Raw genomic sequence first — 15,039 nt, 5'->3', positions numbered from 1 at the left:
TCAGCGTTCAACAAACAACGTCAATTGAACGGACAACATAAGTACTTCAGTTTTCGTTCATGCAAACAGTCCATCCTCTCAGCTAATGGCGCGAAGTGGTAAAGGGAGATAACTCAGTTTGCATACCATATCATACCGACATATCGAGGAAAGGTTCGATCATGTTGTGAACAATGAAACTACAACAAGCAAATCGAAGGGCTGCACCAACAGCTGGCGGTTGAGACTGCTAGCGTCTCCAACAGTCGCGTACATGTAACTGAAACATGTGGCGCTTATACTTCACAGGATAGTACACGGGATGATAGGGTATCTGAATTTCCCATAGACTGGAACTTGGAAAGATTCGTGATGTGTGCTTCGAGAAGAGTACAGCTGTGCTTTAGTTCAGATGTATGCATTGGATTTCTGTTCGTATGGGCTGTCGTGTCATGGACCTTTCTCGTCTACTCATTTCATGATCCTTTCAATCACCACGCGAATCTGCCTCTCAGAGATCCTTCATCTATACTTGGCCCCATTCATCCCAGAGAGGCCACTCTTAGACCTACACATTCTGCCAGGGACGACAAACAATCATCACCACCCCGCCTTCCTCACAGAGACACCACCCCTAAACCCTCAGATGTCCTGAGTCACAGAGTCACCCCTACATTCCAACCTCCACAACACAGACAGTCTGGGAAACAAGGTCATGGTCAAGGTGTCCGGCACGGGAACGAGGCTGCCGTGAATAAGCTGCTCTCGACATGGCCTCATCCATCAAGCCTATTTCTGCCCAATATCACCATTGTGTCCCAATTGTGTGACCTCAGTCACGCAGGTTTGTTCTTTCAATTTACTCTAATTACAATATGCATTTGGAAGTAAGGTAGCTCTGTGATATGTGTTTAAGATGTCGATCTTCACACATTAAATCTAGATTAAATGTTTCACATGGGAACACTGAGCACTATACACTTGGTTTTATGGATGTGTAGCTATATATCTACCTGACCTGAATGAATGAGTGAATTTAGTTTTACGCCGTACTCAGCAATATTATAGGCGTCGGTTTATAAATAATCGAGTACTGGACCAGGCAGTCAAGTGATCAACAACATGAACATCGATCTGCTCAAATGGGAACCGATGACATGTGTCAAGCACGTCAGCGAGCCTGACCACCCGATCCCGTTAGTCGCATCTTACGACAAGCATAGTCGATTTTTATGGCAAGCATGGGTTGCTGAAGACCTATTCTACTCCTGATCTTCACAGGTCTACCTGACTTGAAAGAAAGACATACCGCACTCTCATATACAGGCATTTACGCCAACACCAATATACACAGCAGCAGCAAATATAATGTTCTTTCTTGTTCAGGACGACTGGGTCGACCCTTGACTATCAATGCCAGTCTGTTGCCTAAGGAGGAGAAAACTAAATTCCACAATGCATTCAAGAGGCATTCCATGAACGAGTACGTCAGTAACCTGATTCCGGTCCACAGACAGCTGCCTGACGTCAGGCCCAACGGGTAATTATAATATACATTTATAATTTTATATATACATTTATTATAATTTTAGCGAAGCATTTGACTTGAATATTCCAAGATGATGATCCCAGCAGATATTATGATATACTGATTTTCCCCAGTGTATAACAACGAATAATATTCACTTAAATCTGGTGTGAATATTGCAGTATTCCATGACATGTTAACCATTTTGTTGATTCTATGTCCTAGACACGGATATGAATAAATATACTTATACGTTGACTGTGTCAACCTTGTCATGTGGTCATGACAATGTGGACGCTGACAATATTACATCCAGATCTTTAAAGACCAGACAATGAAGTGTTTGACATCATGAGCTTCGGTGCAAATTGTTGGGATGACATGCTTCAACATACCCATCCACACACTCCAGAATCTAAGCATAAAATCCAGGCCTGCTGTATCCTCCAGCTGCAGCGAGCGTTATACAGACCGAAACCTTCCTCAGACCAGTATCGTTATTTGCTTCCTGAATGAGGCGTGGTCTACGTTGCTAAGGACAATCCATAGTGCGCTCGACAACGCCCCACCCCATCTGGTGAAAGAAGTCATCCTGGTTGACGACCACTCAGAATGGGGTTAGTGTGAATGAGTCTCATTTTACGTCTTTGCTGAAAAGGTACGAGTTTAGATAAACTGGAAACATGATAATGCAGTCTTTGCATCTTTGTCGTAACTCGCGAGCACGGATGAAGGTGTTGTGGTTAGGCTGTATCAAGAAAAAAAAGAGAAAAAAACTACGATCCTTGGCCAACTAAATAATGTTTGATACTATCCTTATATCAGGATAACTTGGAAAGATTAATATTATATAACATAATACCTTAGTCCTGGTTAATTTTTGGTTAAAGTCACCATCTGTGCGCCAGCTTGTGCTTTTACGAAGGATGCTATTAAACTTAATCAGGGGCATTTTTTAAATTACGTCTGTACAGAATTTTTGGGAAAGCCACTCGAGGAATATTTCAAGTCAAACTCCAAAATACGCATCTTACGTTCCGACGTCAGGAAGGGCCTAATGCACGCCCGGATGACTGGCTTCCACAACGCCACTGCACCAATCGTCACCTTCCTGGACTCCCACACCGAGTGTACGCCAGGTATCTCGTCATCTTACTTTGCATGACAACATTTTACAGTTCGCCATGATAAATGATGTAAATATTATCTTACATGATTTTCAGAAGCCATGCTTGTTGTAAGAAGCGACTAATGGGATCGGGTGGTCAGTCTCGTGGACGTCTCATCTCATACTGGTAGTCAGTGAGTGAGTGAGTGAGTGATTTCAACCAAATCGTGAAGAGTCATACTGGTAGTATCAGTACTATTCAGTATAAGAGAAAGAGACTGGTTGGTAAGGTAAATGTCCAAGGATCATTCACTGATGATAACTGCTGGACGAGATATCGATCTCTGCAGAAATGGTCACTTGTTTGACGTTTTTTTTCTTCAGGATGGCTGGAGCCCCTTCTGGCTCCGATTGTGGCTGACGGCAGCGTCGTGATGGCACCGGTCATCGACTACATCAACAAAGAGGACTTCAGCCTGTCTGTAGGTGAGATCCAGCTGTACTTCTTCCATCTGGGCAGCCTGACGGCCGGAGCTTCCTACATTCCGGACAGGGAGCGGAGAAGGAGGAAGCGGGCGACCGACACCATCAGGTTGTGATATTGAGCCAACAGTTGCTTGACGTCATTCTAATAATTTTAATACGTCTCTCTAATGCGTTTAGTGCGTCACTCTAATAATTTTATATTGGAGTCACGTATCTAAAATACGTTTATTAAGTCACTAAGTAACTTTAGTACATCCTCAAATACTTGCATTAGGTCTTTCTAATACTTTACGACGTCAGTTATTAACTGTAATACGTCACTCTAATCAAATACGTGTATTGCGTCACTTTGCGTTTTTATCCCCGTTACTATTAAAACAGTTATGCGACATCACTCTGAACGTGTCACAAAACACCATACGTTATAATGGAAAATGCAATCACCACACATTACAGAAAGAACATTAGGGGCGCCTTTCTTGGTAATTTGAGTTACATATAAATATATAAGATTACTCACAGTGACTGTGACTCGCTGTACGGAATTTAAATTGCTCATAGCGGACTTGAGATAAGTATACGATGTTTGTCAAACGGTGATATAATTTAATGAAACTACGCCATGCTTTCAGTTTTACAGACTATCCTTTCTGGTTAAAAACGCAGTTGGTTGATATCCTCCATGGTTCCATGTGCAGTGTTGTGTGTCGGTGTATGTAACGTACACCATTGTTCTTTGTCTCTCTCAGGAGCCCCGGGATGGCTGGCGGGCTCTTCTCTATCTCCAAAGACTTCTTCATCCGACTGGGAGGCTTCGATCCTGGAATGTCGGGGTGGGGAGGAGAAAACATTGAGATGTCCTTCAAGGTAAGCATCACACGTCAATATCCCTCAAACGCCTAGTAATGTGGACCTGGGTAGACTGGGATCACCCCAGACATTTGTCTAGACATTCAGCCTGGTTCCGCGGATAGGCAGGGCAACGGAATGACCACACAGTTGCAGCGTCTTCTTGGCCCCAGGCTGGGAAATGTATCATGTCAACTTTTGTATAGTAATTCCCTCAGCACGACGTCCTTCATTGTGTAAAACTTGATATCCATAAATCTTCAACTCTGTGTGTATATTTTCTAAACGCCAAGGATTTTCTACATTTGGCAGACACGCCATATGGCTTCACTGAAAACTCAGTAAAGGGTGGCTAGTCTGTGTTAATCAACACCATTACAAAGTACATGTATACGTTGCAAGAATTATACCAAATGTTGCTTTTAGTGAGAATAACACTTTGTTTGTGGACACGAAGATTAAAAAATGAAATCAAAACAGCGACACAAAGTCAGTGTTCAATAGCTGTAGATATTTGGTTTCAGCTAGCTATCGCTATTATCGTAAAATTGTATGCAGGATATATGAACCCGAACGCCTTTATTGACTCTTTTATACAAAATTGGATGAGGAAAATGCCAATAAGTTTGAATCACGTTCTCCTCTTATTTGCTTGTTAGAGATCTGAAAGGCGAAAATAACAGCTAGAAAGTAGAACATGTGATTCGTAATAATGATGTTAGATGGCATGGCATGTAGGGAGCGAGTCGTTCAGTTCCCCACATGGGTACAATGTGCGAAACCTACTTCCGGTGTCCAGTGATGATATTGACGGTATACTGGTACAAGCGGCACAAAACCCAACACACTCACTCACTCTTCTATATTATGTAACCGTTAGTCTGTTATTATTTCTAGTCAAATATAGCATGATACACGTTATTCGTATAAAAATACAAGTCTGATCACTTCTATATTCAAATTATTGGATGTACTTCCTTAAAGTCCTAAAATCGTTTTTGTGGAAAAATCTATTGACGCCATTAGTGAGTGAATGGTAGAGTTTAGTTTTCCGACGCACTCAGGCGGTGTGTAAGTAATCGAGTCTGGACCAGACAATCCAGTGATCAACATTATGAGCATCGATCAATTTGGAACCGATGAAATGTGTTAGCCAAGTCAGCGAGACTGACCACCCGATCCCATTAGTCGCCTCTTACGACAAGCATAATCGAGTTTTGTGGCAAGCACAGTGTGCTGAAGACCTAGTCTATCCCGGATCTTCAACGGTCTGCGAGCATCGAGGCATGCATATGAATTACGGCAAGCAAAGTCGCTTTTTAAAGTCAACCATGGATGGCCGAGGCCTATTCTATCAAGGACCTTCACGGGTCGATGCCATTAGGGTAATCCGGGCAAATATACGCAGGATTCAAAACTCTAAGAATTATATAATTAGTAAGCACATTCAATATTTAAATAGAACTAAGGTGTAGGTCTGACGGCTCGATCACCGGCCCTGGCAGTCATGACCCTATATTTGTGTTCCAGGTGTGGATGTGTGGGGGGAGGATTGAGGTAGCCCCATGTTCCCATATTGGTCACGTCTTCCACACCCACAGCAACTACCCCGTCAGCAAAGGCGTCAGTGCCACAATTCGGAACTACGCCCGTGTTGCCGAGGTCTGGATGGATGACTTCAGGCGATATTATGAAAAGTTCAGAATAAAGCATAACCCCCGAATATATGTAAGTATGAGCTCAGGTGAGGTGGTGGTCAAGAGTATTGGACATAGACATTTGACTTACACAGATTATGCTATCCCACAGCCCATGAGGCGAATGTTTCAGTCTGCTGAGGGTATCATGAGGAAGATATGACAAGATGTTTTTAAACAGCAAACTGCATGCTCTCCTCTTTCATAACAAAGGACCCTGGCGACGTCTCGGAACGGCGGCGTCTCAGGGAGCGTCTTCAGTGTCAACCGTTCAGCTGGTACATAGAAAACATCTACCCGGAGTACAACATCAGCATCAAGCCTCTACTCACTGGACAGGTAGCTCTAATCCACTAAGAAACGTAAAACAACATCTTTCATGTGTCACCTGCACTGAGGGGCGGTAGGGGTGGCCTAGTGGTTCGCTCGTCACGCCGAATGCCCGTGTTCGATTGCCCCCGTCGGTACAGTGTGTGAAGCCTATATATGGTGTACCCGCGGTGATATTGCTCGAATATTGGTAAAGACGTCGCAAAACCCTATTCACTGACGCAGTCACAGGCGCTGAACCATTTCACCTTCCTCCCAGCGGTTTCTGCTATTATTCTCACGTCACGGTCATTATATCATTAACGTTGCTATAGTGACTTAAAACCGACACAGGGGCAATGGTGTAGCTTAGTGGTGAAAGCGTTCGCTCGGCGCCCGAAGACCCGGGTTCTATTCCCTGTATGGGTACAACGTATGGGAGCCCATTTATGGTGTCCGCCGCCGTCATTTTACAATATTACAAAAGCGACGTAGAATTAAACTCACTCACTCATTACATCGGCATGTGGGCTCTGGTTGATGCGTGTTTCTATCAAGAAGGTACATTAGCAGATCCCAAACATTAGCCTACATCCTCCTCCGCTCAACACACTGGCGTCTTCCACTGACTGATCAAGAATATGCCATGGTGATTAAAGGGGCGTCTAGGAAAGTAGTAGCCGTACTTTGTCCCTGTATGTCTGTCTATTCAGAAGGGTCACGGCAAAATGAGATCAGATTGTAAAATTGTATCCAAACCCACGATATATTCCGACTTATAAATCTATATATACAGGTCGTTAACATCAGTTGTTCGGGATAAATATGCTGTATTTGTAGCAAAGTTTTACTATTTTCAGCTGAAAAGTGTCGGTGCCCCTAATGCTTGTCTCACCGCATCTATCAAAGACGATACACCCCGGCTGTACATGGGGCCATGTGAGGCCAAGAGAGCGAAACAGGTCAGTCTGTAATATACTGAACATCATTGAAAACGCACCACCTGTAAATTTTGAAATAAGGCAATAGAATCTTTTGGAAATGGAAAATTAATGGTGGGAATTTTGATAATAACACACTAGATCGTAAATAACGCTCTACAGTAAAAAACGGATCGTTCGAACACATCATCGAACACATCACATGAAAACAACAAAATTCATGCACATCACACACGAAGGGCACAAATTGCATGCAGAAAGCATGCTGTTCAGGGGTATAAATGACCTTCGGCACAAAACCGTTCTCATTTTCGCAGTACTTTCATAAGTAAAGTTTTTTCGCCATGCCAAGATTGTCACCAGAGGAACGAGAACAGGCCTTGGGTATGTTGCAGGTCGGCGCTTCAAGCAGAAACATTGCACGACGATTTGGGTGTCATCATTCGACCATTCTGAGGCTTGCTAACAGATACCAACAAACAGGAACCAGCAGGGACCGGCAACGCCCAGGTCAGGCACGTGTTACCACCCCTCGTCAAGATCGAGACATTGTACGGCGCCATATTCGGGATCGAACCTTGCCCGCTGCCAGAACCGCCAACGCTGTCCAGGGTCGACGTGGTTAGATCAGCGCTTCCACCGTCCGACGCCGTCTCCGTGCGGCAGGGTTACGTTGTCGACGCCCTTACGTTGGACCCATCCTGACTGACAGGCATCGCCGTGAACGCCGACAATGGGCTGAACAGCATCGTGTGTGGTTGTTACGACGTTGGCATGGTGTGGTGTTCTCCGACGAGTCGCGTTTTCACTTGCGAAATGCTGACGGGCGTCTACGGGTATGGCGTCGACGGGGTGAACGTTATCATCAGGATTGTGTTGTGCAAACCGATCGGTGGGGCGGAGGCAGCATTATGGTGTGGGGAGGGATAAGTTATCACCACAGAACCGCTCTGATTGTTTGTCGTGACAGAGTGAATGCCGTTTACTCCCGTGACAACATTCTTCAGAACAACGCCGTTCCCTTCTTTCACCAGCATCAAGATCTGCACACATTTCAACATGACAATGCACGAGCCCACACTGCACGTGTTTGGATACAGTATCTGGCTAACAACAACATTCCTCTACTTCATTGGCCTGCATTGTCACCAGATTTGTCACCCATCGAACACTTGTGGGATTACATCGGCCAACGCCTCGCACGTCGTCCGCAGATCAACAACCTTGGGGAACTCGACAATGCCTTGCAGCAAGAGTGGAATGCAGTGCCTCAGGACTTTATTCAGAGACTTATCCGTTCAATGAGGAGACGTTGCACAGCTTGTGTTGCTGCTAACGGGGGTCATACACGCTACGGACTTTCCATTTTGACCCTATCTTTATTTCATTGTCAGCTGCATTAAATCTTCACTGTTTTGCTTGATTGTTTTTTGCTTCTTTTCTTTATCAAACATTGGTCTACACAAATATGTAAAATTTACATAGATTGCTCACTTCTGCTCTTAGAAATCCACAATTTTAGGGGTGGTGCGTTTTCAATGATGTTCAGTATATCTTGGACTTCGATGCACCGGGACCTCTGCTTACAGAACAATTCTGTCGAGACCATACTAAAGAATCATTACTAGGACACGTAGCAATGACCAGGATGTGAGCCTGCAACAACCCTCCACCCCATCACACACCCACGCCCACGCCCACCCACCCCCCCACCCCACGCCCACCCCCCCAAAAAAAAACAGACAAAAAAACTCAACAAAACCCCTGAAAAAACAAAAACAAAAAACAAAAAAAATCACACATGCTCTCATGAACTCTCAAACCATGTCATTATCAACTCACAGATTTGTTGTTAAGCTACCAGTGATGCCTATCGTTGCGGAGTTAGCGAATCATGTTGTCAAACTAAGCATGAATAAAACCGTCTGAAACACATAAAATGCAATTTATATTCATTCATGTTGTTCTGCTGTCTTGCGTGCCCACATCGCCCAGGGGACGGCAGGAATAATTTATCCATGCCTAGATACATTATCGATGCCTAGATGAAGAAAGTAATATCCATCTATCCATGCTTGACATGGGACGGATGGACCAGAGTGTGTAACAACGTTAACTACAGGTTTGATTTTCCGGAAAACAATATTCACTGGGGCTCGTGACACTGATGGGAAGTTACACTCTGGTGAAGGCATTTGCTCTCATGACATGACAGCCATGTACAGACTTGATGTGTTTTAACAGGTTTGGAACTACACCGATCTGAACGAGGTGATGACAGGTGCGTTCTGTGTTGATCATGTGAACGACAACATCACCCTTCAGCAGTGTGCGGGCAGGGGAGGGCGTGGCAGGCAGGTATTTCTGTACAAGGTACGTCACTGAACAAAATGCAACCTTGGGCTTAGCATGATGTGTTTGACAGATGCTCCGTACTGAAAAGTGTACATAATGTTTGCACCAGGAAGCAGCTCGGGGCTGTGCTAGGCGATACAATAGACTACTGGGGTTGGGGCGGGTAGGACAAAAATGGAATCGAGAACCCGAATCAGAATCAAGCACACGGCACAGCGTGAATACAGCGCTTCTGTCAACTTTTTGAATATTCAATCACAATTCGGCAGATATTAGTGCAAAAATCTTGAAAAGATGACAATACGACATTGAAACTGGTCTTGGCTATTTAATATACACCTGTCAACTAATATAAAGGGTAGCACCATTACTTACATTCCTCAGTAAAACACAGAACTGTTAGTTCCCTTTTTTACTGAGAACTGACTCCTCACTGCGATAAATATATCGTTAGTAATAACCTCCGTTAAACCCACAATACCAAGAGGTAAATGTGTGAATGAAAAAGTTATTTATTCAACTTGTGGACAACAATTTCTCCTGATATTCTAACAGAACCTGTGATATCTTACAGACACGCGTCATGTAAACTGACATGGAATATAATGTGGTTGATGTATTTACTGACTGGAAAATTCTAAACGATATATACATATGAAAAAAGAAACTTCCCGTTCTCCCGGCCCGTTACTTATTTCAATATAATTCTAAATCTGTATCTAAGTAAAACTTGCTTATCTTCACTGGAATACCTGAATGCTGACTATCATCTGTTAAACAATATCATCTTACGGAATGATGTTATTTGTGAGTTAAGTGAGTATGTGCTTGTATTTCCGATCACCTTTATTCTTATTGTAATGACAACCAATCGAGCAATATTTGCAAATAAGAATGTGTCTTTTTCAGAAAACGTTCGTTCTATTTTTAATTCATTAGTTTGAACTGATATACTATTACAGTCAGTGATTGCAATATCTTTATAGTGAAATTAATGTATTCAGATTTGACGAAAAGTGAAGGATGTGTCTCATGAAAATGAAATAAAATATAAACTAAAGACAAGTTTCAAAGTAATCTTAAACATTTTAAGGATCTACCGTAATAAGCAACGAACAGCTACACATTGTAAAGGACAGGTTTTTGTTTTACGGTGTGTTTTAGTGCAAGATGTGTGTGCATTGATGTTCTGCTGCTTCCGCAATACATAGCATGTTGCCACAGAATCGGCATTTTGTCCTCTTGTCATTTTTATCAAGTTCAAAATGAGCCCCAAAACTCAAATTAGCCCGCGTATCGTCCATTTTGTTTGTGGTTAGAATAACATGCCCTTGACCTTACAGAGTTCGGTCCCTTTCCGGGAACTCGATTCCATCAAACAGAACTCGATTCCACCTGTACCCGACCGGGACTCGTGTAACGGAGTCCCCGCCCCAGCCCAGGAGGGACATAACGATGGACACATATGCAATACATTGGGACATGCAGTCACTGTGGGCGTATATTGTGGGACAGTGCACGGTGACCTGTTCTCATGTTACTTTAACAGCACATTATTGTGGCCTACTTGAGTCACTAATGGGAGGGGGGATGGGGGGGGGGGGGGGGGGAGGCGTCCTTGGCATTATGAACTGGACGGTCAACCTAACACAGGCCTTACTTTAAGAGCGATGAATGTGTTATAACACAAATTGTCGAAGGGGGCATTTATGATGTATCAAGAAGAACCGGCCATTATGTCTCGTTTTCAGTGTGGCTAAACTTCGTTTCGTAGATCACATGTTATGGAGTATTTCCTCCTGTCAAGAAGCGCACAAATAACAAAACATCATAAAATGACAACCTGACAATTGAAATTGGTGGGTCCCATCGTTTGAATTAGCTTACACTCCATTACGTCCTGGTTGCACATTGTGATGAATGGATGTTGTGTGTTTCCTTGTTGGCAGGACCAGAATCTCCGGTGGCATAGCAGAAAGTGCTTAGCTGTTGGAGCTGACAAGATCTCGCTCACTTCTGCAGACTGTCAGGGCAGTGTCAACCAAAAATGGACATGGACCAGCCTTTTGTGATGAATATGGAACCTAGAGAATATATTTTACTGAGTATGATAGCAGTGATCATCTTTAGCGCCATGAAACAGCTGTACAATAGTAGGGATTTGTGGTGGTTATGTCATCTATTGTTGTGTTGATGCATGAAGGTGTTTCCCAGGAGAACAGAGCCGTATGTCTGCTTGTGTGTTGAAGGTGTTTCCCAGGAGAACAGAGCCGTATATCTGCTTGTGTGTTGAAGGTGTTTCCCAGGAGAACAGAGCCGTATATCTGCTTGTGTGTTGAAGGTGTTTCCCAGGACACCAGAACAGTATATCTGTGTGTTGAAGGTGTTTCCCAGGAGAACAGAGCCGTATATCTGCTTGTGTGTTGAAGGTGTTTCCCAGGAGAACAGAGCCGTATATCTGCTTGTGTGTTGAAGGTGTTTCCCAGGACACCAGAACAGTATATCTGTCTGTGTGTTGAAGGTGTTTCCCAGGAGAACAGAGCCGTATATCTGCTTGTGTGTTGAAGGTGTTTCCCAGGACACAGAACAGTATATCTGCTTGTGTGTTGAAGGTGTTTCCCAGGAGAACAGAGCCGTATATCTGCTTGTGTGTTGAAGGTGTTTCCCAGGACACAGAACAGTATATCTGCTTGTGTGTTGAAGGTGTTTCCCAGGAGAACAGAGCCGTATATCTGCTTGTGTGTTGAAGGTGTTTCCCAGGAGAACAGAGCCGTATATCTGCTTGTGTGTTGAAGGTGTTTCCCAGGAGAACAGAGCCGTATATCTGCTTGTGTGTTGAAGGTGTTTCCCAGGACACCAGAACAGTATATCTGTCTGTGTGTTGAAGGTGTTTCCCAGGAGAACAGAGCCGTATATCTGCTTGTGTGTTGAAGGTGTTTCCCAGGACACAGAACAGTATATCTGCTTGTGTGTTGAAGGTGTTTCCCAGGAGAACAGAGCCGTATATCTGCTTGTGTGTTGAAGGTGTTTCCCAGGACACAGAACAGTATATCTGCTTGTGTGTTGAAGGTGTTTCCCAGGAGAACAGAGCCGTATATCTGCTTGTGTGTTGAAGGTGTTTCCCAGGAGAACAGAGCCGTATATCTGCTTGTGTGTTGAAGGTGTTTCCCAGGAGAACAGAGCCGTATATCTGCTTGTGTGTTGAAGGTGTTTCCCAGGACACCAGAACAGTATATCTGTCTGTGTGTTGAAGGTGTTTCCCAGGAGAACAGAGCCGTATATCTGCTTGTGTGTTGAAGGTGTTTCCCAGGAGAACAGAGCCGTATATCTGCTTGTGTGTTGAAGGTGTTTCCCAGGAGAACAGAGCCGTATATCTGCTTGTGTGTTGAAGGTGTTTCCCAGGAGAACAGAGCCGTATATCTGCTTGTGTGTTGAAGGTGTTTCCCAGGAGAACAGAGCCGTATATCTGCTTGTGTGTTGAAGGTGTTTCCCAGGAGAACAGAGCTGTATATCTGTCTGTGTGTTGAAGGTGTTTCCCAGGACACAGAACAGTATATCTGTCTGTGTGTTGAAGGTGTTTCCCAGGAGAACAGAGCCGTATATCTGTCTGTGTGTTGAAGGTGTTTCCCAGGACACAGAACAGTATATCTGTCTGTGTGTTGAAGGTGTTTCCCAGGACACCAGAACAGTATATCTGCTTGTGTGTTGAAGGTGTTTCCCAGGACACAGAACAGTATATCTGCTTGTGTGTTGAAGGTGTTTCCCAGGAGAACAGAGCCGTATATCTGCTTGTGTGTTGAAGGTGTTTCCCAGGACACAGAACAGTATATCTGTCTGTGTGTTGAAGGTGTTTCCCAGGACACAGAACAGTATATCTGTCTGTGTGTTGAAGGTGTTTCCCAGGACACCAGAACAGTATATCTGCTTGTGTGTTGAAGGTGTTTCCCAGGACACAGAACAGTATATCTGCTTGTGTGTTGAAGGTGTTTCCCAGGACACAGAACAGTATATCTGTCTGTGTGTTGAAGGTGTTTCCCAGGACACCAGAACAGTATATCTGCTTGTGTGTTGAAGGTGTTTCCCAGGACACAGAACAGTATATCTGTCTGTGTGTTGAAGGTGTTTCCCAGCACACCAGAACAGTATATCTGTCTGTGTGTTGAAGGTGTTTCCCAGGCCACCAGAACAGTATATCTGCCTGTGTGTTGAAGGTGTTTCCCAGGACACCAGAACAGTATAGTAGTATCTGATGGAGGTGTTTCCCAGGCCACCAGAACAGTATATCTGCCTGTGTGTTGAAGGTGTTTCCCAGGCCACCAGAACAGTATATCTGCCTGTGTGTTGAAGGTGTTTCCCAGGTCATCAGAACAGTTTATCTGCTTATGTGATGAAGGTGTTTCCCAGGACACCAGAACAGTATAGTAATATCTGATGGAGGTGTTTCCCAGGCCACCAGAACAGTATATCTGCCTGTGTGTTGAAGGTGTTTCCCAGGACACCAGAACAGTATATCTGCCTGCCTGTATGGTAGTTTTTCACAGATGTTTGCAAGGCGCCAGTCAGTGAAATATTTATGCGTGCTTCATGGGACGCTATCTGGTGGGATATCAGTCCTGTAAATGAATGTATGAATAAATGCCCTTTTTATTATTTAAGACAAACGTGTGTTTGACATTGAAACTAGGTCAAATCTGCCTGGCCCAGCTATAGTTCATAATTAAGAACACGCCTGGAATATGAATAGAGATATATCAGCCGCAGTTGCAGTTGTCAGTGTATAAGCGCGACATGTTATCGACGCTTCTGTTTGAAAATGGGCAGCAACTGCTTGGAAATCAATGAGGTGATGCTTCTGGTGCACACGTCCGTTTGATGGTCATAGACTGCTTGAACTAAGGAAGGCAATGGCATTGACTAACTGAACAGTGGCGGTTGGGTAGCCTGGTGGTTAAAGCGTTCGCTTGTCACGCCGAAGACCCAGGTTCGATTCCCCATATGGGCGCAATGTGTGAGGCCCGTTCTCTGGTGTCCCCTGCAGTGATATTGCTGGAATATTGCTAAAAAGCGGCGTAACACTAAGTCACTCGCTGCCTGAACAATGCTCAGGAGTCAACTATCATTGGGTTAAGCACATTCAGATTGGGGTTTAGTTTGAGGTGACATCCCACTATACGAGAATAAGTTCCTTCAATACGTATTGAGGTGATTAGTTGTGTTTAGTCAAACGACGCTTTAAACACTATTTCATATACATCAGTGCATTGACATCTGCCGCAATGGAACACCGTCAGTGCGCTACCGTCATCATGTACCCAATTTAAGATGATATAAACAAATCGCTTGTGAAAAGCATACATTCACAGCATTTTGCAACTGTTAGGTGTTGATTCCGTGTTGAAATTAAATAGTGGAACCAGGAATCAGTCGGTGTGAGAAGTAAGTGTCGCCAACAAACAACAAAGAGATGTGGTTTAACAAAGAATTGTAGATAATGAATGGAGTAAGCTCACAAGTCCAGAAACAAACAATATAAAGATATCACTCTGGCAACACAGCATTGTATGGCAGTACAAATCAATATAATGCAAGAACAATGATTATAGTAACAATCACAATTATCATATATCGTTTACGGTGCCAAAATGGCTCCTGGTGTCATGCCTAAAGTAGTGCCAGTGTCAGTCACGGTCCAGTGACTCTGGAATTTTACTGGCCCGACTTGATTTTTACTGACCACTTACTCGCGGACCAGTGGCTATTTCGCACATTGCATTGTCTGGTTAAAAC

At 43.9% G+C, this 15,039-nt stretch overlaps 1 protein-coding gene across 1 annotated transcript; it reads left to right on the top strand.

The window, feature by feature from the left end:
• The first annotated feature begins 351 nt into the window (after positions 1–351).
• On the top strand, positions 352–11,463 carry LOC137297368 (polypeptide N-acetylgalactosaminyltransferase 1-like). The gene is made up of 11 exons (XM_067829376.1): positions 352–823; positions 1,366–1,519; positions 1,958–2,124; positions 2,482–2,646; positions 3,000–3,207; positions 3,851–3,968; positions 5,481–5,678; positions 5,861–5,986; positions 6,817–6,918; positions 9,142–9,270; positions 11,202–11,463. Exons 1-11 carry the CDS (start codon positions 352–354, stop codon positions 11,322–11,324), a joined length of 1,962 nt encoding a protein of 653 aa, XP_067685477.1. The 3' UTR covers positions 11,325–11,463.
• Positions 11,464–15,039: the final 3,576 nt, after the last annotated feature.

Source organism: Haliotis asinina, chromosome 9, assembly GCF_037392515.1.
Source record: "Haliotis asinina isolate JCU_RB_2024 chromosome 9, JCU_Hal_asi_v2, whole genome shotgun sequence".
Taxonomy (NCBI): domain Eukaryota; kingdom Metazoa; phylum Mollusca; class Gastropoda; order Lepetellida; family Haliotidae; genus Haliotis; species Haliotis asinina.
Note: the sequence above shows the minus strand (reverse complement) of the source record. Positions and strands in the feature narration are given on the sequence as shown.

What these genes read in the sequence shown, in the direction of transcription:
- LOC137297368 (XM_067829376.1), top strand. Translation starts at nt 352, where the DNA reads ATGTGTGCTTCGAGAAGAGTACAGCTGTGCTTTAGTTCAGATGTATGC. An exon ending in GTGTGACCTCAGTCACGCAG is followed by an intron (nt 824 to 1,365) that starts GTTTGTTCTTTC and finishes TTTCTTGTTCAG; the next exon opens with GACGACTGGGTCGACCCTTG. An exon ending in CCTGACGTCAGGCCCAACGG is followed by an intron (nt 1,520 to 1,957) that starts GTAATTATAATA and finishes TGTATCCTCCAG; the next exon opens with CTGCAGCGAGCGTTATACAG.